Raw genomic sequence first — 24,327 nt, 5'->3', positions numbered from 1 at the left:
AATGGTAGATGTCTTCTTGGGGGCCCACGTGACCTATTTGTGTGGAATATATTCTGCCACGTTTTGCGTCTTCTTGGATGCACCTGGGCTCCACGATCGTTAAAAGCAGAGATTTTTTTTGGCAGCAGGTGAGTGAGCACTTGTCCTAAATGGTATTAAATAATGCAGGTATGAAATCTTTTTTACTTTTCTGCCAAAAGTAAGAAGAGAAAGAAGAAATTCACAAACACAGAAATTATTGAGCTTGAGCTTATGACCACTTAGGAGTACATTAAAAGTTTGAGTCAATAACACCCTATTATTTTGCAAGTATGAAATCAGGGAAAATAAATTTCCATAAAAAAATTGTGTGATGGGCGCTTGGCGAGCATTCTTTAAAGGAAAATGTTAAGGGCCCATTTGTTAACTATTTTTATTTTATTTTTTAGTTTCTATTTTTTATGCTAGAGTATAGAGGAAAATAAGAGTGAGAATGGAAGTGATGATGAGATTAAGAGAAAAAAAAAGAGAGAGAGAAGTAACAAAAATGAAACCAAATATTTGAAAGTGAAAACAAATACAAATACTTCCTCCCTCTTTTTCCTCTATATTATACTAACGCAAAACAATGCCATATTATTCTTCTCTGTGCTTAATCTAATACTTACAGTACTACATCAAAATAATTCCTTTATCTTAATATCCACTGCTATCTCAAACCAAACAATTAATGGAAATTCGGACCCAGAAAACAAAAAACCTAGTTTTGTTCTATTAGATAAATTTAATATAGTGACATACAGCTTGAAAATAATTAAGGCTTGAAAATGAAAGCACAGAAAGACTGGTATGGGTCGGGGTGGGCTCATGAGTAACATCCGGTCGTCTCTATTATTTGATGGTAAAATTCCATGCACATGGCAGTAAGTGAAGTGATAGACAAATGCTTTACTTTTTAAAAGCAGATAATAATACGACGACTACTTTGTTGACACTACGACCCCATTTGATGTGCCTAGTTGGATTTAATTCTTTCTTTACTTTGTTTTTATTGCGTTCATTTTTTTTTTTTAAATTTTAAATGCCGAGGACTTGTTAATGGGATCTTGCCCAATTAAAAATGGCATTGACTTAAAAATCGAAGATTTGAGGTTCGAATCTCTACAACATCGTAATTATATGTGCGTGTGAGAAATCTCACTCTCCTATAATTTAGACTATTGCTTGTATTAAAGAAAAAATATTGAAGACTTAAGATGACAAGTACAATCCAGTGAATCAAGCTCAACAACCCTAAACCCTATCATCCATGGGGCTGCAACAATTACAAACAGAAGCCACAAAACCATCCCCAACGGAGCTGTTTTGGGCTCTAATGCTTAAAGCTCATAAAACCCAAGCAAGCCTCAAGAGAAAGCCTAGCAAAGACTTCTCCCAGTCCAAAATAAAAAATTCAATGGCAGGAGAAGTGCGCACCGCTGTTATTAGGGGTGAGAATCAATCTGGCCGAATTGATGAAATCGGTCCATCCAAATTTTAATTAACGATTTGGTTTGGTTTTGATTAAAAAAAAAGTTTAAAAAGTTTAAAAATCAAATCAGGCCTTATATGTTTTAGTTTAGTTTGATTTTGAACTTTTATAAACTGATCTAAATCAAACCGAACTGTTTATGTATATATTTATGTTTTGTTTTACATGTATAATACTTTAATTATGTAATAATTATATACGAATATTTGAAATGAGCTATATTAGTTATTGAAATTTGAAGTTTTATGACATGTTGAGCTTTATGATGGTTTCATACTCTAGAAAATGATTAGGCTAATAATGTTGAAAAAATGCAACAAGAAGGAGAATTGGGCTTAGGCTCACTCTGATGAAACCAAACCGTCTTAAATTATTTTGATTTGGTCCGATTTCCTTCATGACTTTTGTCAAAACCAAACCGAACCAAATCGTTATATTGTAATTAATTCAGTCGAGATTTTGAAGTGAAACTGATTTAATCCAGATTGTGTCCACGCCTAGCTGTTATTGTTACTGATATCAACGGCCATGAAGAAAGCTCTTTTGTTTGTTTTGCAAATCAACGGCTCCTTTTTTTATTTTATTTTTATTTTAGACACTTTTTTCCTTATAAATACCCAACTTATTTCACTCAAATTTCACACCACCAATTCATTTCACTCAAATTTAAACACTTTTTTTTTTCCATCTTATAAACAGTTTTGGAAATAATCATGAGCTTGCTGTTAGGTTTATGATCATGAGATCCTTCCTTGACTTTTAACTGCTTGGGTTTTGGTCTGCGCCTATTCTATGAAAGTCCTTTGAATTAAATCCTTGGTGGGAGTAGTGAATTTTCAAGTATTATGTGAATAAATCCTTGGTGGTTATGCAGTTCATAAGAATCTGATGCAACCATGAAAAGGCAATTACTGTATATAGCTAGTCGTCTTTAACTAACAAATGTACGTACCTTGTTTTTTGTTTTTCGTTTTGTTTTGTTTTGTTTGTAATTTGTTTTGTTTTTTTCTGGTTACAAGGTGGTTTGATCAAGAGAAACTAGCTTCTCCACTTTGATACCCCGCAATAAATTTGCTCAATTCCCCAAAGCTCCACAAGAACTACTTCTTTCATGGAAGACATTTCCTCCTCTTCATACCTTAAACATCTTGTTGCCAGATGGGTATACCAGATTGAAGGATTGTATAATATATACCAAAATCAAAGAGCGATGTATTCTTTGGACTTATAGGGCAAAAATCATTAAGAAATTTGATATTTCTGAATGTGTGATGCTCATTACAGCCACAAGTACTATTTTCACATCCATTTTCTTCTCGACATATGCATCATGACAATAAATGGCTATTTGTTGAACAGTGAACAAATACTAAATGGCTCCAAGTACCTAAATAATAACAAGTTAGATAATTAGATTAGACTTAGAGATGATGATGAAAATACAAAGAGTATTTCATTTCTTGTTTTTCAAAAACATAACTCAAGAATATTTAGTATATATATGCCTACTCTATTGTGATATGGATAATTTTGCCCCATGTGCCATTGCCATTCATCAAGGCTGATTGAGTTAAGAACCTAGTCTTTTACCAAATAATGTCATTCATCACGATTAAATATTGCTACTTACATGAGTAGCGAGGATGTACATAAAGAAATTCAGGAAACATTTAACCCATGTGACAATCTCTCCAGTCTCTCCTTTAGAAGTCCTTTTAAGTTTCTTAAATAATAAGTAGATGCGATGAACTCCTTACTAGAGTCTAGATAAAAAATGATTTGCTATATAAAATAATCTGTGACTTAGTATTGACATATGATCAAAACCTTATACCCAAGTCTTTTTTTGTCTTCCCTCCTACTATAGTGTAGTGAATCAGGAGCGACTTCATTGTGAACAATAATTGTGGCTAAAATGACCCCCAAAAAAAAAATTCAAAGATTCCGGGCATATATAATCTTCTGGTTGCTGACCCAAATGACCATTAAAAAACAAAAAGAATAAAAGAAAAATTAGGTATTAGACATAACTATCTTTACTAATTAGTATTTGAGACAAACAATATTTATGTTTATGTTTTAATACCTAGGAATGAAATTTTGTTTTGGATTTGGCCAAAGAGGAGGTCCAGATTAAGGGTGGGCACGGTTTGATTTGGACCGGTTTTTGCCTCAAATTAGAACCGAATCCTGTACTAATAATCCAGTTTGGTTCGGTTTGATTTTAACAAAAAAATTTCAAAAACTGTCCGATTTGGGTTGAACTGGTTTCGGGTCGGTTCCAATCCGATTCGATTTTGAACTGGATTATTAAAATTATTTTTTAATACAAATTTCAAATGAAATTTTATTTTTTTGACTTGAAAATTAATAAATTATTTAATTTCATAGAAAAATAAATATTAAAGCTAGAAAAGAGTGATGTTTTGAAATTAAACTTGGATAAATATTAGTTATGAGATTAAAAATATAGCATTGAATATAAATAAATATTGAAATTATATATTTTTTAATTTGATCATGTCGGTTCGTCTTGGTCCGATTTTTAAAGACATAGAACCGAATCCAAAACCTGTATTATGAAAAGAATCAAACAAATATTAATCCTTTCCCCAAGATAATCCACGGTCCACAGCATATTTTTTTCCAATGCAATAAAGTTACATTGTGTCTATTTTTCGTTGATAAAGGGGGTATTCCATGGGTTTGCCTTGATATCGTGTTCATACCGTTGTATTGATCCAAACCGGTCCGGTTCGATTTTTGATCGGTGGTTGACTTTTTAGTCAACTCGGGTTTTCTTTTTTTTCCGGTCCGGTTTGCCGGTTTGAATGCTCACCCCTAACCCAGATTCGTTGGCCAACCTTATCTTAATCACTGAAAAGACAATTTTACACTTTTTGTTTAAAAGCCTGACCCAGATTCTTTGGTTTCTCTAATAAGATTAGATCGATCTCTCTTTCTCTCGGCAGCAACGACGACCACGACCTTCACCGGCGATGGAATTCTCAAGCTGCTTGACTCGCGGCTCGTCAAAGGGAGAAAACAAAGGAGTTGCATCGAAGACGTCAAGAGGAAGACGAAGAAGGTTGAAGATTATCGCGAAATTGGCATGAGATTGAAGGGTTATCCGGAAGAAGATGTTTGGAAAGCTCGAAAATTGATTTCCAGCTTTATCAGAGCGGCTGAAGAAGTGGAAGAGGTAATATTAGAAACCGTAAACAATTTCAATTCCTTATGTATGCTTTATTGAAATTTCCTACTTCAGCTCAGACTGTGGGTTAATTGATGTTCATTATGTAATATATGCAGAAAATTGAGGAAGCTGCTGAGAAAGGAGAATTGACTGAAATTGTTTTGATGGTCATATGGAATCGTCTTGATCTCGCTCAACGTGATGTAAGTTAATCGTGGAGTGTCTTTAACATTTTCCTCGTTAATCAGTCTATTGCCTGGCATAGCAACATTTATCTTCAGTACCGTATTTGAGTCTAAGGTTCTAAGCATCATTAGCTCAGATTTCAAAGTTTTGCAATGGAAAACAATATCAAAATTCTGGTAAAGAAAAATGTAATATATTTATTTTCACAAGATTGGTATAGGATAGTTATTAAAAGATTGATTTAGTGCTAGAAATGAAGATGCTATTTTCATATCCTATAAGTTAGTAGTTGGCTTCAATAAACTGGCCAGCCTTGTTGATAGCTTGAGATCAGCAAACTCAAACTAACGAGTAGTTTCAGATCAGTCTATTGTTATAGATAATCTATAATAACATTTTCGTCGTTAATCTCTCGCATTTCCTCATTGTTCTCTTTCCCTCTTTCCAGCTTATTGATTTTAGGTATTTATGACCTTTTTACAGGAAGAAAAGGATGTTATTAGAAGTCTTGATTTGTTATACAGAAGGGTTGAAGCCTAGAATATCAAACCCAAGTGACCTCACGAGAATGCGTAGCTTTATTTATTTGGTTGCAAATTTACAACCATTTACATACGACTTTTGGAGCTGATTACGGCAAGAGGGGTGTAATCTGATATACACTCTCTTTCACATGCGATCACTGTGGTTGCTCTAACCATGGTTCTCCAAGAGGCAGTGCCAGTGAATCAGCTTGAAAGCAGTTTGATGGCATATTGTTGATGCACAAAAATGGTTTTGCACTTTTGGGCCCAACTTAATGATGTCTTGGTCTTCGGTCCTTGCTGGGCCTCAGTAGAACGATCGATCTGCAAGATTAGAAACGCTCGGTAAGGCCTAGGCACGGGTGTGATAACGGCCGAAGGCTCTTTGATTCTTAAGTGAAATTAAGTACGGAGCATATGGTAATCTGGACAGAGTAATGGTTGAATTGCCAAAAGTTCCAGTTACCTCCATTTTGGGACTTGTGCCCATTTTTATAAGCTTTGGCAGGTGTGCATGTTATGTAGAACTTAGATGTGGGACTGCAGATATTTCATGTGGGTGCTCCACGAATAATTTCAATACAAGGGGTCTGGTCTTGTGCTCGACAATGAGGGGTGCCAAATGCTACTCTACCGATGGCACTTTTTAGTCCACGTGTGGCCTCCGTATCTATTAAATTAGGTATAGACACATATATATGCTGGTTTTACATAAACATTAGTGTGACAATTTTCGTGCTTTCAAGTGGAACCTTTTTGTATGTTTGTTTTCTAGCTCAAATTTTTTTTCTCTCTTAATTAAGATTACGAATTTGGATTTGTGTGGGTAATTGATAATTTTATTATTCCGATCCATAAATTTTGTGTGTGACTTATTTATAAGAATTTATGATGCAACGGTGAAGGGCAAGTTCGTAGTTGATCCAATTAGTGTATATAGACATAAATTAGCAGTTTGATTGATCTGCGATCTAAGACGTGGAGTTTGTGTATTTGTGAACTTCTTCACGATTGTCTCTCACCCACACTCACAACGTGTACAAGACATTGGTTTGTTTCTCGAGTGTTATTTCAAACTAAACAGGATTAATATAATACTAAAAGTTAAGGGTTCAAAAGTAAAAGCTCTTGACCTTAAATAAATTACTAAGCAGGGAGTAAAAGAGGTGAAATTTAACAGAGGCTAATTAGACACAAGAATTAATTGAACCACTAGGAGCAACATCATCACCTTCATCTCTAACATCCACAACATAAGAGTTTGAAGGTGGCTGAAGAAACCAATTAATCTCTTCGGAAGATGAAGAGAAATTAGCCTTTTCTGCACGATGTGTTGCCGTAATTAACTGCTCGAGCTCGATGGCTACTTCTTTCATAGAAGGCCTTTCCTTCGCTCTAACCATCAAACATCTTCTTGCTAGATAGCTTACTTTTTCGGCCGTTACATAATTTACCCCGTTGATTATTTCACCATCAAGAATTTGATCTAAGTGTCCTTGTTCCGCTAAACAAAGAAAGAAGCTTGCTAGGTTTGTCTCTTCCTCAGGCCTTCCAAAAGAAACTGCCCTTCGACTTGTTAGTAGCTCCAATAGGACAACTCCAAAGCTGTAGACATCGCTCTTTTCTGTTAGCCTGCTTGACATAAGATATTCAGGATCTAAGTATCCGAATGTCCCTTGCACTATAGTTGACACGGAATCTTGATCTTCATGAAGCAATTTTGAACCTCCAAAGTCTGAAACCTTTGCTGTGTAATTTCGATTCAATAGTATATTTGTTGTCTTTACATCTCGGTGTATGATTGACATGGAGTGCACGTATGATAGTGCTGCTGCAATTTCTGCTGCTATCTTCAGTCGTAATTCAAATGAGAGTTTCTCTCCTTTGCCTTCGTTGTGAATGTGCTCATGCAGAGTCCCGTTGTCCATGAACTCATAAACCATTAAATTCGTTTTTGCCTCTAAACAACAACCTAAAAGCTGCACGATGTTTCTATGGTTGATCTGAGAAAGAATAAACGCCTCATTAACGGAGTTAACGCTCATGGCTGGGGCATGCATTTTGGACCTCTTTATGGCAACAACTGTTTTATCTGGCAGTATTCCTTTGTAAACTATTCCATAACCTCCTTCACCAATCCTTGCACTTGCATTGTAATTTTGTGTGGCCTTCTTAAGTTCTTTTTCCGTAAAGGCTCTGAGTGGTACCTCCATAGATGCTGGTGCTAGCTCGCTAGATGCTGGTGCTGCTCCCATTGGTCTTGGATGATGATTAGCCAATTTTTCTTTGAGTTTGCCATACTTTTTGATGAAATGCACCCCGAATTTAAAGACTACACCCTTCATGTCGTCGGCCATTAGAATAAGGGCTTCAACATCACCAATTGCCCTAGCAGACTCTGTTGCGGTGGGTAAATTCTTTGGAAAAGATTTCGAGAATGGCCAAGCTAGAAGCTTTTCTCCATATAATTCTCTGGCACCTTGATTCAAAATAGAACCACCTTTCTTTTCAATGGCTACACGTCCTTCCACAATGAAGAGCATCATTTTAAGTGGTTCACCCTCTCGAAGAATGAGCTTGTCTTCAGCATACTTCATGGGCTTTAGATGCTGACAAATTGCTTTCAACACTTGTTCATCCATGTTTTGAAGGACTCGCACCTACCATTAATGAATTAATATTTAAGAGGAATGATTAAGTAAGCAACATAACATCATAGCAGCAAACTGAAGTCATGGGTTTGGACAAACGAACCTTTTTCAACCTAGTGATCGGCATATAACTTTTGATCTGGTTTTCAAGATCTGAGGGAAGAGTAGAGAGGAAATTATCTAAATCAACATCCCTGTTTTCTTCAAATTCTTGTTCTACCTTTTCCATGATCTGCAACTTTATATTCTTATGTGACTTTTCAGGGATGCCATTTTTAGGCAACCATAATTCTAGCTCTTGACCTTTCTCTTCCATCTTCCGTTTAATTTTCATCTTGTGTCTATGCGCCTCTATTCTTGTAGTGTCCAAGGACAAATATGTCTATTCCACAATAAGTGAGAGTTAATCAGTTCATTGATTGATTGGCTGACTTACTAAACACATTAGAGAAGAGCTAAAGAAATATCAGCCAACATATAATTTGGTCTCTAAATCTTCTTCTTTTATTCAATTGTTCATTCTTCTCTCCCTGTTATCAACTTGGAATGAAGTTTCTACAATTAGATTTCATTTACAATCAAGAACAAACTAAAGCATCTAGGCGAGCGCGACGAATTCTTTCTTTTTCCTTGGGTATTGAAAACAAAACCTATAGGGACATGATTGATAAGAAAGTAAAAATATATATGTAACTTTATAGAGTTAAAATACAAATTCACTGGGATCACATTGGTCATTATATATATATATATATATATATATATATATATAAGCATGTAGACTTTTATTTATTTATAATTAAATGGGTACAAACCTGCAGATTTCCAATGAGATATATAAACAGTAGCAAGCCAATTATAGAAATAAAAACCACAAAGAGGTTTTCCCAAGTGTTGGTACTGGGCTGGAGATTAGAACCAAGAGAACTGCAAAAATAAATAAGATGCGAGCATGAACTTACAAATTTAATGTTAAGTAAACCACTAATTTTCCTTTGCAACAATTCAATGTGATTAAAAATGTGTAAATTTTTTTCAAAGTTGATTAGGACTTAATGATTATAGGGTAAGATTTAGTATCGTTTTTGACTTTTAAGGTACAAACCTCAAATTTCGCAGGCCCCAACAAAAGCAGTTTGTGAACTTCTGTAGAAAATTTGTTGACGAGGGCACACCAGACTGAAGGAGACTAAGAAATATCCCAAATTCGAAGAATGTTGTATTTGGTGAACTTATAGGGCATAAATCATTTTTGGATGTACGGTCATGACAACCAAAAGTAGTAGAGTCGCACCCATTTTCATTTCGACATGCATATGCCCAACAAACTGTCATTTGCTGAATAGCAAAAAAGTACCATACCGCTCCGAGTACCTAAATGACCAACAAGTTAATTAAATCGAACTTATTCGAAAATCATGAAAGATAAGAAAGTAAAAATATATATGTAACTTCACTTAAGTCAGGAAACTAGATAGAAGGTCTTATAAGAAAAAACACAACAGATTAAAAAAAAAAAATTATCTTCAAAATTCACTAAATAACTGTTGTCAAATTTTGGTATCCTTTAAACGAGCACTAAGCATTGAAGGAAGAACTAAAAGTTAATAACGATATATTATGTTTGTCAGTATCAAGGTTGATTCATTTCAATTTTGTAAGTTTTTAATAATCAAACGTAGGCAGATGAATTCTAACTTGGTACATATTCTAATATTGAGAAAATGAATAAGTAAGACCAAAGAGTTTGTTCGTAACATTTAGCTTGTTTAACATAAAATTTTATGGAGTTCAAATACATCACGATAAGATGAACTTACATGACTAGCAAGGATGTACATAAAGAAATTCAATACACCTTTAACCCATACTGGAGTCTCTCTCCTGTGAGACATTTTGGGTGCCTTACATGATAGGTATATGCGAACGACCCGTGGTAAATATTGCATCAGAACAAAAAAGTTCATAATGAACTTCCTTGTATCCAAGGATCTCGATGCCCTCATTTTTGAAAAGAAAGTGAGAATCAGTACCTGAAAACAATACAATTTAAATGCCAACAATTAAGCCAATTATCGTGAGAGAAAATATTGAAACAACTCTAATGCTAACTAAAGCAGTAAACGTAGTAGAAATAGTATTATAGGTAAAGAGATGATGAAGAAGTTTCCTCCAAAAAGGACTTCAACCTGTGGAAGGGGAATGATAGCTAAAATATCAATTAAGATGTATGACTGCCAAATCGTCTTAGCTACTTTCGGCAAGAAAGTGTTCCCCAAGAATTGTAATTTGGAGCTGTGATGAAATCCATTGGTTAAACTTGAACAGATCCCAGATGTATAAATTTCAATAATGATGTCCATAATATAAAAGAGGTCTGTGACAGATCTTAATGTGAGAGCTGTTATCTTCAAGTTTTGGTCCAAACTCAGACAATTCAAATCCTGATTGATGATAGGAATGTAGAGGAACAAAGGATCCAGTGAAACAGCAAACACACATGATGTTGCAAACATCTTCTTCCACCTTGCAAGGATCCAGTGAAACAGCTCAAGAATTTTCACTATCATCATCATTGGCCTTTTTTCTCTTGATATCTGCCATTCTTCCGTGGAAGATTCTCCCGTTGTAGTGTCTGAACTTGAGTATGATTTTGAATCTGAGTCTGAATCACTGGTCAACACAAAACAAACATGTATAAAATTTTGAGCAGCCACCGCAGACACACAAGTCCTATTTTTTTTATACAGAATTTATTTAAAGGGAAAAGGAAAATGCACATAAATAGTTTGAAGTTAAAGAAACCAAACCGTCCAGCTTTCTCTTCCGACTTCTCCACAACAGAACTTTCATCGGGGTTGGCCATAACTCCAACTTCTCCGGAAATTAAAGGAGGCTTTCTACAAGGTGGAGCAAGAAAGGGGAAATTTGGGCAAGGCTGAGAGTGAGTGGCAGAAATTGATCCGGCTAGCTAGCACTCAGTTGGGTGGAAATAATCTAAAGTTCAGAAATTGACATATCCAACTAAAAAGAAAATGAAAAATAATCTTTCCAAGTTTATAAAAAGCAAATTGAGTACCAAGTCAACTTAATTAGCAAGTCTTTTTACTAGCCGATTAAGGCAACTTGATTTTTGTCGGTTGCTACTTGACCAAGACTTGAGTTCGAAGAGAACAGTACTAATGATGCATCCAATCATGCTAATATTACATCCAATCACGACATTTTGCAAATTTGCAGTAGCATGTACAGAAAGGCATAAATTAGCAGTTTGATTGATCTGCGATCCAACTCGTGCGGTTGCTATATTTGTCAACTTTTTTACGATTGTCTCTCAACCACAAACGAGTTCAAGACATTAGAGCATTCACAATCATGCTATCTATTTTTTAGTTGAATTTTAATTAAAAATATATCAAAGTTATTTTAGGTGCCTTCTATAAAATTTAAACTCTAATCATGCTCTCTAGTTTAGGGAGTCATAAATGCTATAACTCTTTTTTAATTGGTCCATCTCTATTAAAAAATAATATAAAAATAATTAACATTAATTAAAGGTTTGAAATACTCATTAAATAAAGCAGCATTAAATTATAGGGAGCTATTAAGAGTCCTTTCTCTCTCCTTAGATTTAGGAGCTCCTAGAGGTCTCCTTATTTTAGGAGATGGATAGGGAGTATGGTTGGAGTTGTAATTTTCCAAATCCTCCCTAAAATTTGTTTGGTTTGTTTATTAAGTGTTATTTCAAACGAAACAGGATTAATATAATACTAAAAGTTAAGAGGTCAAAAGTAAAAGCTCTCGACCTTAAATAAATTACTGAGCAGAGAGTAAAAGAGCTGAAATTTTAATAGAGACCAGTTAGACACAAAAATTAATTAACGTACTAAATTGACACAAATAAAATTTTTGTTACTTAATTGACGCAGTTTGTTTTTAAAAAGCACAGTAATATCAAACTAGCCTTAAGTAGATTAATTTTAGCCACATCTTAGAAGCACAAAACTAAGTTATAGGCTTTCATTTTGAAATCAATTAGTCACTTTATTTTGGAGAATTACCCATTAGTAATTTGGATCTAAAATAAGGGCTACTGTACACAACAACATTGCTTTATCTTTATGCACTGCAATCTCAAACCAAACATTTCTTTACTAGAAAACCTATTTTTGTTCTATTAGATAAACTTAATATGAAAAAAGTGTAGAACATAATATATTGGGATATCTGGCCAACATAGTGACTAGGAGTATGGTCCAGTCTAGTCTGGTTTCCATCTCAAATTGGAATTGGAAGCAAAACTATTTAATTGGTCCGGTTAGATTTGATTTTAGTAAAAAAAAAATAAAAAAAATGAAACTGGCCGATTCTCGATTCCTGTCCAGTTTCCAGTTTTGGACCGGATTATTGTTATTTTTTCAAACTAATTTTTTTAAATACAAATTTCAACTAAAAATAAATGATCCAATTTCATGCAAATAGAGATATTGAGCCTAGAAAAGAGAGATGTTTTGAAGTTGGGTTTGGGGAAATATTAGTTATACGATTAAAAATGTAGCATTTGATTTAAATAATTTTGTATAAAAAAAAAAAAATATACACAACCGGTCTAGTCCGATTTGATAAGGTGTGAAATTGAAACTAGAACCGATTTGAACTGATCCGGTCTAGTTTGGTGCTAGTTTGTTGACTTTTCTAGTCAATTGATTTTTTTTTCTTAGATTTTTTCCATCTGATCTTGCTCGATGTTTTGGTTTTCCAATCTCAATGTCCACCCCTCCTAGTGACATACAACTTGATAATAATGGCCTAGCTAGGAAAGATTGTTAGAGCATTTCCATCAGAAAGCCCCAGACTAGGCAAGCCCAAAAACAAAACTTGTCTGGATAAGTTGACTTAATGCTGACATCATTATGATATCAGCATTAAAAAATTGAGAAAAAGAAAAAAGAAAATTCAGATTTTTATTATTATTATAAATATCGAGCAAAATTCTTCACTTTCTATACCAAAATTTTATACATATTCCTCCCCTCATATTCATTTGAATAGTGATTGTCTCATCTTACTTTTTGTCATAGTAAATGGTGAAAATGCTTAGAGTCAACATCCAAGGCTGGCCCTGAATACACTAGACCACGTGAAGGCTGACCTCTTTTTTATTTTCTTTAACGCAATGCCGGGCCCGCCACTGTACAATTGTCGAGCATTAGCATTGTTTCTCTCATTAGCGAAGGGTCTTGGTCATTGGACTCTTGCAATCGAAGGGAAAATGTGGAAGAAAGGAAAAACTCTTAGAGTCAACATCCGATCGTCTCTATTATTTGATGGAAAATTCCATGCACGCAGCACGCGGTATCAATTTTAAATCAATTTTACACATTATATTTTGGAGAAATACTCATTAGTAATGTGGAGAGTTCTATTATTGCGACTCACTATGCAACTCACTGTACGTCGTGTCGTATATCTTGAAATGACTTGCCTTTTTCAGGGTCAAGGAATACCCCAAACTTATAAGGGCCACTCATTCCACCGGTACACAAAAACATTATTGCTTTATCTTTTATTGTTCTGTCAACTCAATTCTGTAGTTTTGTATCGCTGGACTCTGTCTGATTTGCCAAAAAAGACAAGAAAAAAAAACAAAGGCCAAGTTAGTGCGTTGACAATTGACCTAGTCATTACTGACCAAAGCAAATTAGTTTATTACCAAGTTAAGTTTAAAAACTCTTCCCACTAGTAATTCTTTTTTAAGTATAAGTGATAGATTGGGGCACCTAAGTTTCAAGCCCATTGACCAAAAAAAACAAAAACAAACCCAAGCGAGCCTCACGAGAAAGCCGAGCACCCACCTTGCTCTGCCCTCAGATTGCGCAATATTCCCTCAAGCTCCGCGACTACTTCTTTCATGGAAGGCATTTCCTCCTCCTCATACCTTAAACATCTTGTTGCCAGATGGGCCACTTTTTTGGCTGTCTCAAAATCTCCTTCCTTCACTATTATTTTACCATCGAGAATTTCATTCAAGCGATCCTCTTCCACTAGAAATAGAAATAAGTTTTTCAGCTTCTCCAAGTCACGCTTCCCGATTGAAGAAATTGCATTCGGACCGGTTAGTAGCTCCGCTAGGACAACTCCAATGCCACAGACGTCAAGCTTTTCTAGTAGTGTCTTTGATTCAGGGTCGAAGCCTCCTTGCCTTATAGATGACAATGAATACCGGCTATCACTGGGCACAAATCTAAGTCCAAAGCTGCACAACTTTGCAGTGCAATTATCATCCAAAAGTATACTACTTGTCGACACAAAAGAGGGTAAGATTGGCGTGGTAGTTAATGAGCGTAAGTAAGCTAGGGCTCCTGCAGTTTCTGATGCTATCTTCATTCGTAACTCCAATGAAAGTGGTGATGATGCTTTGCCTTCTTTTCCATGAATGTGTTCAAAAAGAGTGCCATTCGGAATGTACTCAGAAACCAGTGCAATTGTTTTTTTTTCCAAACAACAACCCAAGAGCCTCACCAAATTCATGTGGTTGGTACGAGAAGCAACAGCCACCAGTTTAACCAAATATGGATAATCATCATAGGAACAATTTACTCTGTATGTCTTTACCTCAACCACTGTTTTATCTGGTAGCACCCCTTTGTAAACGCTTGTAGAGCTTCCTTTTCTGATGATTTTTCTTACATTGTAAGTGTTTGTTGCCTTTTCAACTACTTTTGCACTAAAATTTTGACATGTAATCATCCCAAAGAAATATTGCCTTCCGAATTCAAAGACCACATTCTTTAAGTTGCTATCCGTGAGAGCAAGGGCTGCAACATCACCTACTGCCGTAGCAGACAACGTTGCTGACGGTGATACCACGGGAAATGAGTTCGACAATGGCCAACTTAGAAGTTCTTCTCCATATACTTCTTCTGCACCTCGTTGCAAGTTATTAGAACCATCTCTCTCTTCAATGTTTACAAATCCGTCCACAATGTAGAGCATCATTTTAAGTGGTTCACCCTCTTGAGTAATGATATTGTTTTTAGTGTACTTCTTTGGCTCAAGATACCGACAGATTGCTTTCAACACACTTTCATCCATGTGTTGAAATATTGGCACCTTAGAATTAATTAATAAATATATTACTAAGGAGAGAAATTAAAAATCTTCTACATAATTATCAGTCCCCCTAAAAAAAGAGCTCTAGGATATGAATGAGAATTATTTTAGCAAATGTACTAAGGAGAGAAATTAAAAATCTTCTACATAATTATCAGTCCCCCTTAAAAAAAGAGCTCTAGGATATGAATGAGAATTATTTTAGCAAATGTTAAAAATGTCATTCTTAGAAGATAAAATGTTAACATAGTCTAGTCCTTCCAAAATTGGATAAACTGGTCCAGCTACTGTTCGACAGTGATATTGACTTGACCAGTTTGTCTAATTTTGGAAGGGTTGGACTATTTTAATATTTTGTCTTCCTATTTGTCCTTTTACGGTAAAACTCCATTCATTAATTCAGAAGAATTAAAGTTGTGAGATTATATATATTGAAAGGCTACTAACTAATTAGAGTCATGGATTTGGGGGAACTTACTCGCTTCAACCTAGCGATAGGCATATAACTTTTAATTTCGTTTTGACGCTCCGAGGGAAAAGTAGAGAGGATAAAGTCCAAATCAGCATCCCTGTCTTCTTCAAGTTCTTGTCGAACCTTGTCCATGATCTGCAATTTAATATCCTTATTCAACCTTTCGGGGATGCCCAATAACCACGGCTCTATCTCTTGACCTTTCTCTTTCATCTTCCGTTTCACTTTCATCTTGTGTCTGTGGGCCTCTATTCTTGTGGTATCAAACTGCATGTATGCCTATATATGCCACAACAAGCAGCTCAGTCATTAGCTAGGAATTAGTTATCAAAATAAATTTAGCCGCAAAGAATTCCATGTATGCCTAACCTGCAAATTTCCAATGAGATATAAGAATAAAAGCAAGCCAATAATAGAAGTACAAGCCGCGAAGAGGGTTTCCCATCCATTGATACTAGGCGCAAGGTTTGAACCAAAAGAACTGCAGAATTGACATTATGAAATATATATATATTAAATACAAAATTGAAATTTTGCTTTTCATTCAACAAATTTTATCATCCTTGAGATTTAATTAAATTCAAATAGTAAGCGGAGACTAAATGCCTCTAAAGAAAATAGTCATTTGCCAAATCAATCTACAAACAACACATAAAAATAAGCAAATCAATCTCCGACCAAACAAACAACACATAAAAATAAGCAAATCAATCTCCGACCAAACGAACAACACATAAAAATATACAAACCTCAAATTTTGCAGGCCCCACCAAAAGCACTTGGAGAACTTCTCAAAATAATTTGTTGACCCCGGTATACCAGATTGAAGGATTGTAATATATATACCAAAATCGAAGAGCGTTGTATTCACCGGACTTATCGGGCACAAATCATTTAGAAATGTTATATTTCTGAATGTGTGATGGTCATGACATCCAAAGGTACTAGTGTTACATCCATTTGCTTTTCGACATGCATCTTGCCAACAAGTGGCCATTTTTTGAATAGCCAAAAAGTACCATATGGCACCAAATATCTAAAGAATATCAAGTTAATTAATTAGAATTACAAAATATAAAGAAAAAAAATTAAACTCGAGCAACGAAATTAAATAACGTTTACAAGTTAAAAAATAATAATAATAAAATAATGAATAAATGTTGTCAAATTTGAGAGGACTCACGTCACAACATTAGATTCTCACGACTAACATGTGATCCTTACTTGCTCAACTTATATCTTCATCTTTAAACATAGACTAAGAATTGGAAAGGTTTCTACGCCATAGTGGTAGATAATATTTACGCCTAAGACTAGAGTTTGAATCCTCCCCTGTAACAAAAAGAAAGGAAGAAAACATACACTAACTTGAAAGAACTTAATTTTATGAAACATTCTTGGTAGATAATATTTACGCCTAAGACTAGAGTTTGAATCCTCCCCCGTAACAAAAAGAAAGGAAGAAAACATACACTAACTTGAAAGAACTTAATTTTATGAAACATTCTTGTTTTTGCAAAATATAAGTCAAGAATATGTAGTATGTGCCTACTTTATTGCCCCATTGTTCATTATATTTACCCGTCATAAAGGTTGATTAATATTGATTTAAGACTTTTAGCAAAGGAATCCAACCAAAAAATACCACGTAAGCATTTTATTTATCTAAATCAAGCAAGCAAGTGTTATTAAGAAATTAAAATAAACTACGTCAAAATATTGAAACTTACATGACTAGCGATGATGTACATAAAGAAATTCAAGACACCTTTAACCCATTTGGCAGTCTCTCCAGTCTCTTTTTTTGGAGTCCTTTTAAGTTCTTTACATGATAAGTAGACGCGAAGAATTCGTGGCACATATTGCAACAAAACAAAAAGATTCATAATAACCATCCTTATTGTGTTCAAAGATCTCAAGTCCCTCATTTCTGAAAAGAAAATGAGAATTGCTACCTGGACAACATACATTAATAATACAAATAGTTAAAATCTAATTATCACGACTAAAGTATTGAATCATTAACTAAGATATCTAATTTTCTGTCAAAAGTGTCACGTGCCAAGCACATGGTAAATTGAAAATTACGCATTTATAACAAAGGCTTTCTCTTCCTTCAAAAAAAAAAAAAACAAAAAACAAAAAAACAAAGGCCTTCTCTTACCTGAGGAAGCGGAAGAATAGCCAAAATATCAATTAAGATATGATATGACCCCCAGATTGTCTTAGCTATTGTTGGCACAACATACTCGCAACAAAATTTTATTTTTGAGTAGTTGAAGTACTGTCTGCCACAATATTCATTCATTAAACCTGCAAAGTAATCAGATCTATAGATTTGAAAAATAATGCAAATATATAGAAAAGATCAGTGAATGATCTTAAAAGAAGAGCGGCTATCTTCAAGTTTCTGTCTGATTGCAGGCACTTGACATCATCCTTGAGCATAGGAACGTAGAGAAACAATGGATCCAGCAGAAGAGCAAACAGACATGATGCTAAAAATATCTTCTTCCACTTTTGAAGGAAAGACTCCTGAGGATCATGACTTTCCTCTTTGGGTGGTGACAATTTTCTACTCGATCCATCTTCATTTTTCATGCTTGAAATTTCCACTGTAGCCTCTGAGTTTGAATCACGATTACTGGAGAAAACAAAAGACAACAAACAAACTTGCTTCAATTTATTTATTTTTACTATGTAATGTATTATTTTGAGCAGCCACCACAGATATAAGTCTAGTGTTTGAAGTTAAAGAAACCAAACCGTGCAGCGGCTTTCTCTTCCTTGTTCTCCACAACTAAAGCTATTTCGGAGTTGGACATAATTCCGACTTTTCCGGTTACGACTGAGATCTTCCAGTCTGTGTGCGTTGGAGAAGCTCAAACAAAGAAGAGTCTGGTTTTAATTTAGGCCCGCGCCCTAACTATGCAAAAGCATCCTCTTGAAGAGAATTATCGATAAGAGTGAATTCCTTTCTGTGTTTTTTGGCAACAAATATTCATGCAAATATATGTACGGTATCAACTAATAACAGTAACTAGGAGGCTTTCTTCAGGGCGAAGAAGGAAACTCGGTGGCTAGTTGGAAAGTTTTGTCATAATTAATTAAAAAACAACTTTTAATACTAGGCTTGGAATTCGTGCCCTGGCATTATTGTATGTAATCGATAAAATAATGGAGTTAATTTTCCCACATCCTTTTTCTCCACTTATTTTCCATTTTGCTTTTTAATATTCTTTAATCAATTTTATTTTTTTTGTTCTATCTCTTTTCTATTTTATCCTTATTCTACATTAATTTCTTTTTACGCCACTTTTATATTATTTCTTTTTCTTCATACTTAATTTTCCAACTTGCACTTCATTTTTTAATTTTTTTTTCCTTTAATCGAATAAGAAATAATTAACACTGTATATTTGTCTAGGCAAAATTACATGGTCCACATGCAAAAACTCATGCCCCCAGTAATAGACCTTGCAGCCATAATTTTTTATTTTTTATTTTATGGAAACAAATTTTAGGTGGCCACAAAGAAATAGAAATGCATCTAACTATACATTTTTATATTTTCTTTCCATGTTCTTCTCCCTATTCTCCCTCTTTTCTCGGTCATAACCATTCGTAAAACATATATTAAATGAAAAAAATTGATGAACTTGTGGACATAAATTGAATTCTTTAAATTTCGGAAAATGAAATTGAGTTTGAGACTTTGAGTTTCAAATTCACATTAATGGAGTTCTCTTTGTTTCATATGAGATCATTTCATACTTTCATTTTGTTGGGGTATCTTCTCAGAAAGTACAAATAACTAGGAATTGAAGAGAAAGAAATTTTTTTTAAAAAATGGAAAGAATTCTTCTCATAGAAATAATTCGGCATTCCAAATCTGCATGGGAATCCAAAAGCCTAGGTTTCATTGTTGGGTTACAGTGAAGATGGAGAAATTCAAAAGCTTGGATTTTGTTCACTCTCATTGATTAGGTACCCATATTAAAACTTTAATGTAGGATGAGGGTATAATGGGGAAAAAAAGAACAAAATTGATTAAAAAGTATTAAAAAGTAAAACGAAGTGTAAGTAAAAAAAAAAATGAGTAAGAAAATCAACTCTCTAAAAGAAAAGTCTAGTGGCATTCAGTTGGCTTCAGCTAACCATACACGTTGAACTAACCACTGCCAGCTAAACAAGTCCAGTTGGCTTCAGCTATCATATATAGCCAATGAATATTGTAGTGACTTTAACTTTCTTCAGCGGAGACACATTATTTTGGACAATTGCTCATATATTGATCTAAAGATGGAAAAGAACTTGTATATGACATGAATAATATTGTTTTGTTATATGTGATTAATCACGTTGTGTTATATGCAAAAAATTATTACATATTACGAAACATGATTGATCAAAATAACATATGGTATTATTTCCGTGATATATAAATTTTTCCCAAAACGACGTGTTGTTAAAAACAATTACAATAGTAACATGTTTGGAATACTATACGACTCACCGTCATTTATTTTGAAAACACTTGCCCTTTACAGGTGAAGAATACCCCAAACTTATAAGGGCCATTCATTCCAAGCTATTATCTTATCCACTGGACCACTGCTATGTCAAACCAGCCAATTATTAGAAAAGCTAGTTTTGTCTGTCAGATATGGAAGATAATACTATACCGGGCCTTTGGCTTGATTCCTTACAAATGGTACGTAGAGAGCCTAGGGTCTGACCTAGGTGCAGCCGCGGACAAAATTTCATTTCAGGAACCTTAATTCGGTCTTTTGGTTCTGATTTTGTCATTGGTTCTGAAGCTCGGTTGAAACCGAGGTGTGATCAAATGATTGTGCATACTCCAGTTTGACTAAGGGGGGTTGTTTAAATGGGTTCTGGTCAAGGCAGGTCTGAAACCCATTTTGGATTGTTGTACGATTTGGGTTGAGGCCTTAAACTACTTGTGATCGTGTTGGAAATTGGGAAGTTATTTTTATGTTAGTTACAGTAGGCAGTCATAAAATTGTTCGAATTCATTATTTGCATCGTTTAGAGTACTATTTGACTTAAAAGTATTGCTGAAGGTTCTGTTTCAAATTATTTGAAGGCCAAAGGCCTATTACGTAAATTACATGTTACTACCTTGTGTATGCTACCTGTTGGGATATATTAATTGTGTTTTTAACATGTTGAAAATTTGGGTCCAATTTATAGAGGAGACTCTGCCAAAATTTTCAGAAGTCAAACTTGAAGAAAAGAATTTGAAACTTAGAAGGGCATTTTGGTCAAAGTCCTTGACACTTGCCAGAGTCCGTACGCACAGGGTTCGGCTTAGATTCCAAAGTGGAAGTTGGGTCGGGTCCTGTCAACTTGGTATCAGAGCATTATGTTCAAATTCTAGGGACTTCGCGCCTTGTGTGCATCCTTAGGTTTTAGCAGTGTGGTGTGTTCCGTTGCAAAATAATGCCTCTTCGACGTGAAGGACGTCACAAATTGTATTAGTGATATTTTGTAAGTTCGTAACCCTAGAAAACGTGGTGAACCTTATGTTCGGGGTTACAAAAGTCAATTGTGAGTCATGGCAAACCCAATTGAGAAGCAATGGAGTATGAGTGAAATGTTATTTTATTCGTGTGAGCTTTAATTCCGCGATTGACAGGAGCGGAAATTATAAATTCTCTAGCAGAAAAATTCACGAAACAGAATGCATTTTATGCACGCATATATTGTGCCTAGTATGTCCTTCTGTGATCCGCTTCATTGAAGCTCAAATAATTTCATTTACTAGGTTTACTTGTCAAAAATCTGTGAAACTGAGTTGAAAACGAAGGATGTAATGGAGTAGCATCATCTAATTTCATGGTCAGTGTCATATGAACTTACTAAATTGTATTTACTTTATTGTTGAATGAATACTAAATTCAACAGTTGTTATAGGGTCGCAAGAGCAATTGTTTTATAGGACTTTCAAGGAAAGTGAATCAATGACCTTAAATAAGTTATTTGGTGATAAATTCCAGTAGACCAAGGGGAATAACTTGTTTGATACATGAGCTGGTAGACATACTCTCTCATCTCTGTAGGCGGTACACATGTAACATCAATGAACTAAATCTTACCTCTATTTCATAGGGCGGAATACCTCTACGTATTGTCTGTCCATGATTATGTGTTTTGTTAAATATAATGAAGATAGATATGTTGTATCGTTGTTGTTAGACCAGCAAAACTTTGCCTTGTGAAAAACTGTGGATGAAATACTGTCTATGGAGTAGGTTTATCTTGTCCAACCATTGGTCTACTTGAGCCAGGCCCTTAACTTTCAATGATTCTAATAGAATTGACTGTAAAATTGTCATGAGGACGGTTACGCATATATCCAAATGGAATCAGGGGAAAAGCTAAGGGTATCAGAACATTGTTAGTGGTTGTTACAATAATGGAACCCCATTCAAGCTAGCACCCTGATATTTCTTGCAGACATTATTCTATTCCTTTTTTTGTTTGATATTTCTGAATGTGTGATGCTCATTACAGCCAAAAGTACTATTTCCACATCCATTTTCTTTTCGACATATGCGTCATAACAATAAATGGCCATTTGTTGAACAGCAAATAAATACCATATGGCTCCAAATACTTAAATAACAACAAATTAGATAATTAGATTAGACTTAGAGATGATGATGAAAATACAAAGAATATTTCATTTCTTGTATTTCAAAAACATAACTCAAGGCTGATTGAGTAGTATATATGCCTACTGTATTGTGATATGGATAATTTTGCCCCACATGTACATTAGCCATTCATCAAGGCTGATTGAGTTAAGAATTCCTAGTCTTTTACCAAATAATGTCATTCATCAAGATTAAATATTGCTACTTACATGACTAGCGAGGATGTACATAAAGAAATTCAGAAATTTTTTAACCCATATGACAATCTCTCTAGTCTCTCCTTTAGAAGTCCTTTTAAGTTCCTTAAATGATAAGTAGATGCGATGAACTCCTTACTAGAGTCTAAATCAACAATTATTTGCTATATAAAATAATCTGTGACTTTGTGTTGACATATGATGAACCTTATCCCCGAGGCTTTTTTTTGTATTCCCTCCTACTGTAGTGTAGTGAATCAGGGGCGACTTCACTGTGAACAATAATTGTGGCTAAAATGACCCCCAGAAAAAAATCAAAGATTCCGGGCATATATAATCTTCTGGTTGCTGACCCAAATGACCATTAAAAAACAAAAAGAATAAAGGGGGAGTAAGAAAGAGGGGGAATTTGGACAAGGCTGAAAGTGAAGGTGGTAGAATTATAAGGACCATTCATTCCAAAGCTTTATCTTATCCAATGCTATCTCAGACCAGCCAATTATTATAAAAGCTAGTTTTGTCCAAGTCATCAAATGTCCAGAGGTGAAACAACACTAATACACACATACATTTAAATGTGGCGAAGTGGTTGGTCTGTTTTGGGAGATCAAGAGAAACTAGGTTCTCCCCCTTGATGCTCTGCCACTGCCATAAAATTGTGCAATATACCCTCAAGCTCCACGGCTATTCAAATTTAAATTGAAAGGATATGTCAAAAACGAAAAAAATTAATTGCTTATTCTCGTTTGGGTGTCTTAATTAAATTTCTCCAAAGCCTTGTATCTTAATTTCATATGTTATATCCCATTTCATAATTGCCTAGTGCACGTAATATAAGACCAAATCCGCTTTGCATGAAAACAGGGAGATTGGTAAAACAAACAACTAATTCTAAGAAAGCGCTTCTCTTACCTGTGGAAGCGGAAGAATAGCCAAAATGTCAATTAAGGTATTATATGACCCTCCCGATTGTCTTAGCTATTGTTGGCACAAAAGATTCTGTCCAAAATGTTATTTTCGAGTAGTAATGTCTGCCACGATATTCATCCATTAAACCCGAAAAGTTATCAGATGTATAAATTTGAATAATAATGTCAAACATGTAGAAAAGATCAGTGAATGATCTTAAAAGAAGAGCGGCTATCTTCAAGTTTCCGTCACTTGATATCATCTTTCATCATAGGAACGTAGAGAAACAATGAATCCAGTAAAACAGCAAGCAAACAATGGATCCACTTGATATATTTGCAAGTAATTGGATACTTGGTCGATCGTAGTCGGATTGCAACACACAATGACCTTACTAGATTAGTGTGGCTCCATAAATAAAGGAAAAAGCAAAATGCTTGCAACTAAAGCACCACAATTATTCTGCAAGTAAAGTTGCTTCAGCTTCAGTTTCCTCTTCCTGCAATTAAATAACCACAATTATTCTGCAAGTAAAGTTACTTCAGCTTCCTCTTCAGTGTTCTCCACGCCTAAAGCCACTTCGGAGTAAGACATAACCCGGAGTTTTTCCTTTTATTTTAGAAACTGAATAATCTTGCAGCTAGAACTCTGCAAAATTTACAAATGACGTAGCAAATTCCCTTTGAATTTATTACAACTGAATTTGTTGAAGCTTTAAAACTAATGATGACTGCCACGTATTTACTATTAATAATAAAAAAAATTAAAACCAAGAGCATCTACAATCATATTTCCTATTTTTTAGTTAAAATTTTAGCTAAAAATACTAGAAAATTTCAACTCCAATTATATAAATGCTTTAATTATCTTTTAATTCAATTTTTGAATA

At 34.6% G+C, this 24,327-nt stretch overlaps 3 protein-coding genes across 3 annotated transcripts; 1 reads left to right on the top strand and 2 right to left on the bottom strand.

Moving 5' to 3' along the window:
• Positions 1-162: 162 nt before the first annotated feature.
• LOC148917410 (protein PALE CRESS, chloroplastic-like) lies at positions 163-6,275 on the top strand. Its single transcript, XM_089052434.1, has 4 exons — positions 163-168; positions 4,422-4,712; positions 4,823-4,909; positions 5,376-6,275. The coding sequence occupies exons 1-4, from the start codon at positions 163-165 to the stop codon at positions 5,430-5,432; spliced, it is 441 nt and encodes a 146-aa protein (XP_088908560.1). The 3' UTR covers positions 5,433-6,275.
• Positions 6,276-6,527: 252 nt separating this feature from the next.
• On the bottom strand, positions 6,528-11,344 carry LOC148917409 (cyclic nucleotide-gated ion channel 1-like). Its single transcript, XM_089052620.1, has 7 exons — positions 10,878-11,344; positions 10,257-10,740; positions 9,888-10,100; positions 9,173-9,441; positions 8,883-8,994; positions 8,171-8,449; positions 6,528-8,076 (listed from the first exon to the last, which is right to left on the bottom strand). Exons 1-7 carry the CDS (start codon positions 10,931-10,933, stop codon positions 6,604-6,606), a joined length of 2,886 nt encoding a protein of 961 aa, XP_088908746.1. The 5' UTR covers positions 10,934-11,344; the 3' UTR covers positions 6,528-6,603.
• Positions 11,345-13,728: 2,384 nt separating this feature from the next.
• LOC103332592 (cyclic nucleotide-gated ion channel 1-like) lies at positions 13,729-18,753 on the bottom strand. Its single transcript, XM_089052622.1, is given in 8 exon segments — positions 13,729-15,180; positions 15,659-15,931; positions 16,022-16,133; positions 16,402-16,688; positions 17,383-17,607; positions 17,817-18,004; positions 18,007-18,296; positions 18,419-18,753. Coding segments are annotated over 8 exon segments (2,715 nt in total). The 5' UTR covers positions 18,478-18,753; the 3' UTR covers positions 13,729-13,899.
• Positions 18,754-24,327: the final 5,574 nt, after the last annotated feature.

The sequence above is a fragment of the Prunus mume genome, linkage group LG5, assembly GCF_029339155.1.
Source record: "Prunus mume cultivar Tortuosa linkage group LG5, ASM2933915v1, whole genome shotgun sequence".
Classification (NCBI taxonomy): Eukaryota; Viridiplantae; Streptophyta; class Magnoliopsida; order Rosales; family Rosaceae; genus Prunus; species Prunus mume.
This window is presented reverse-complemented; position numbering and strand designations above follow the sequence as displayed.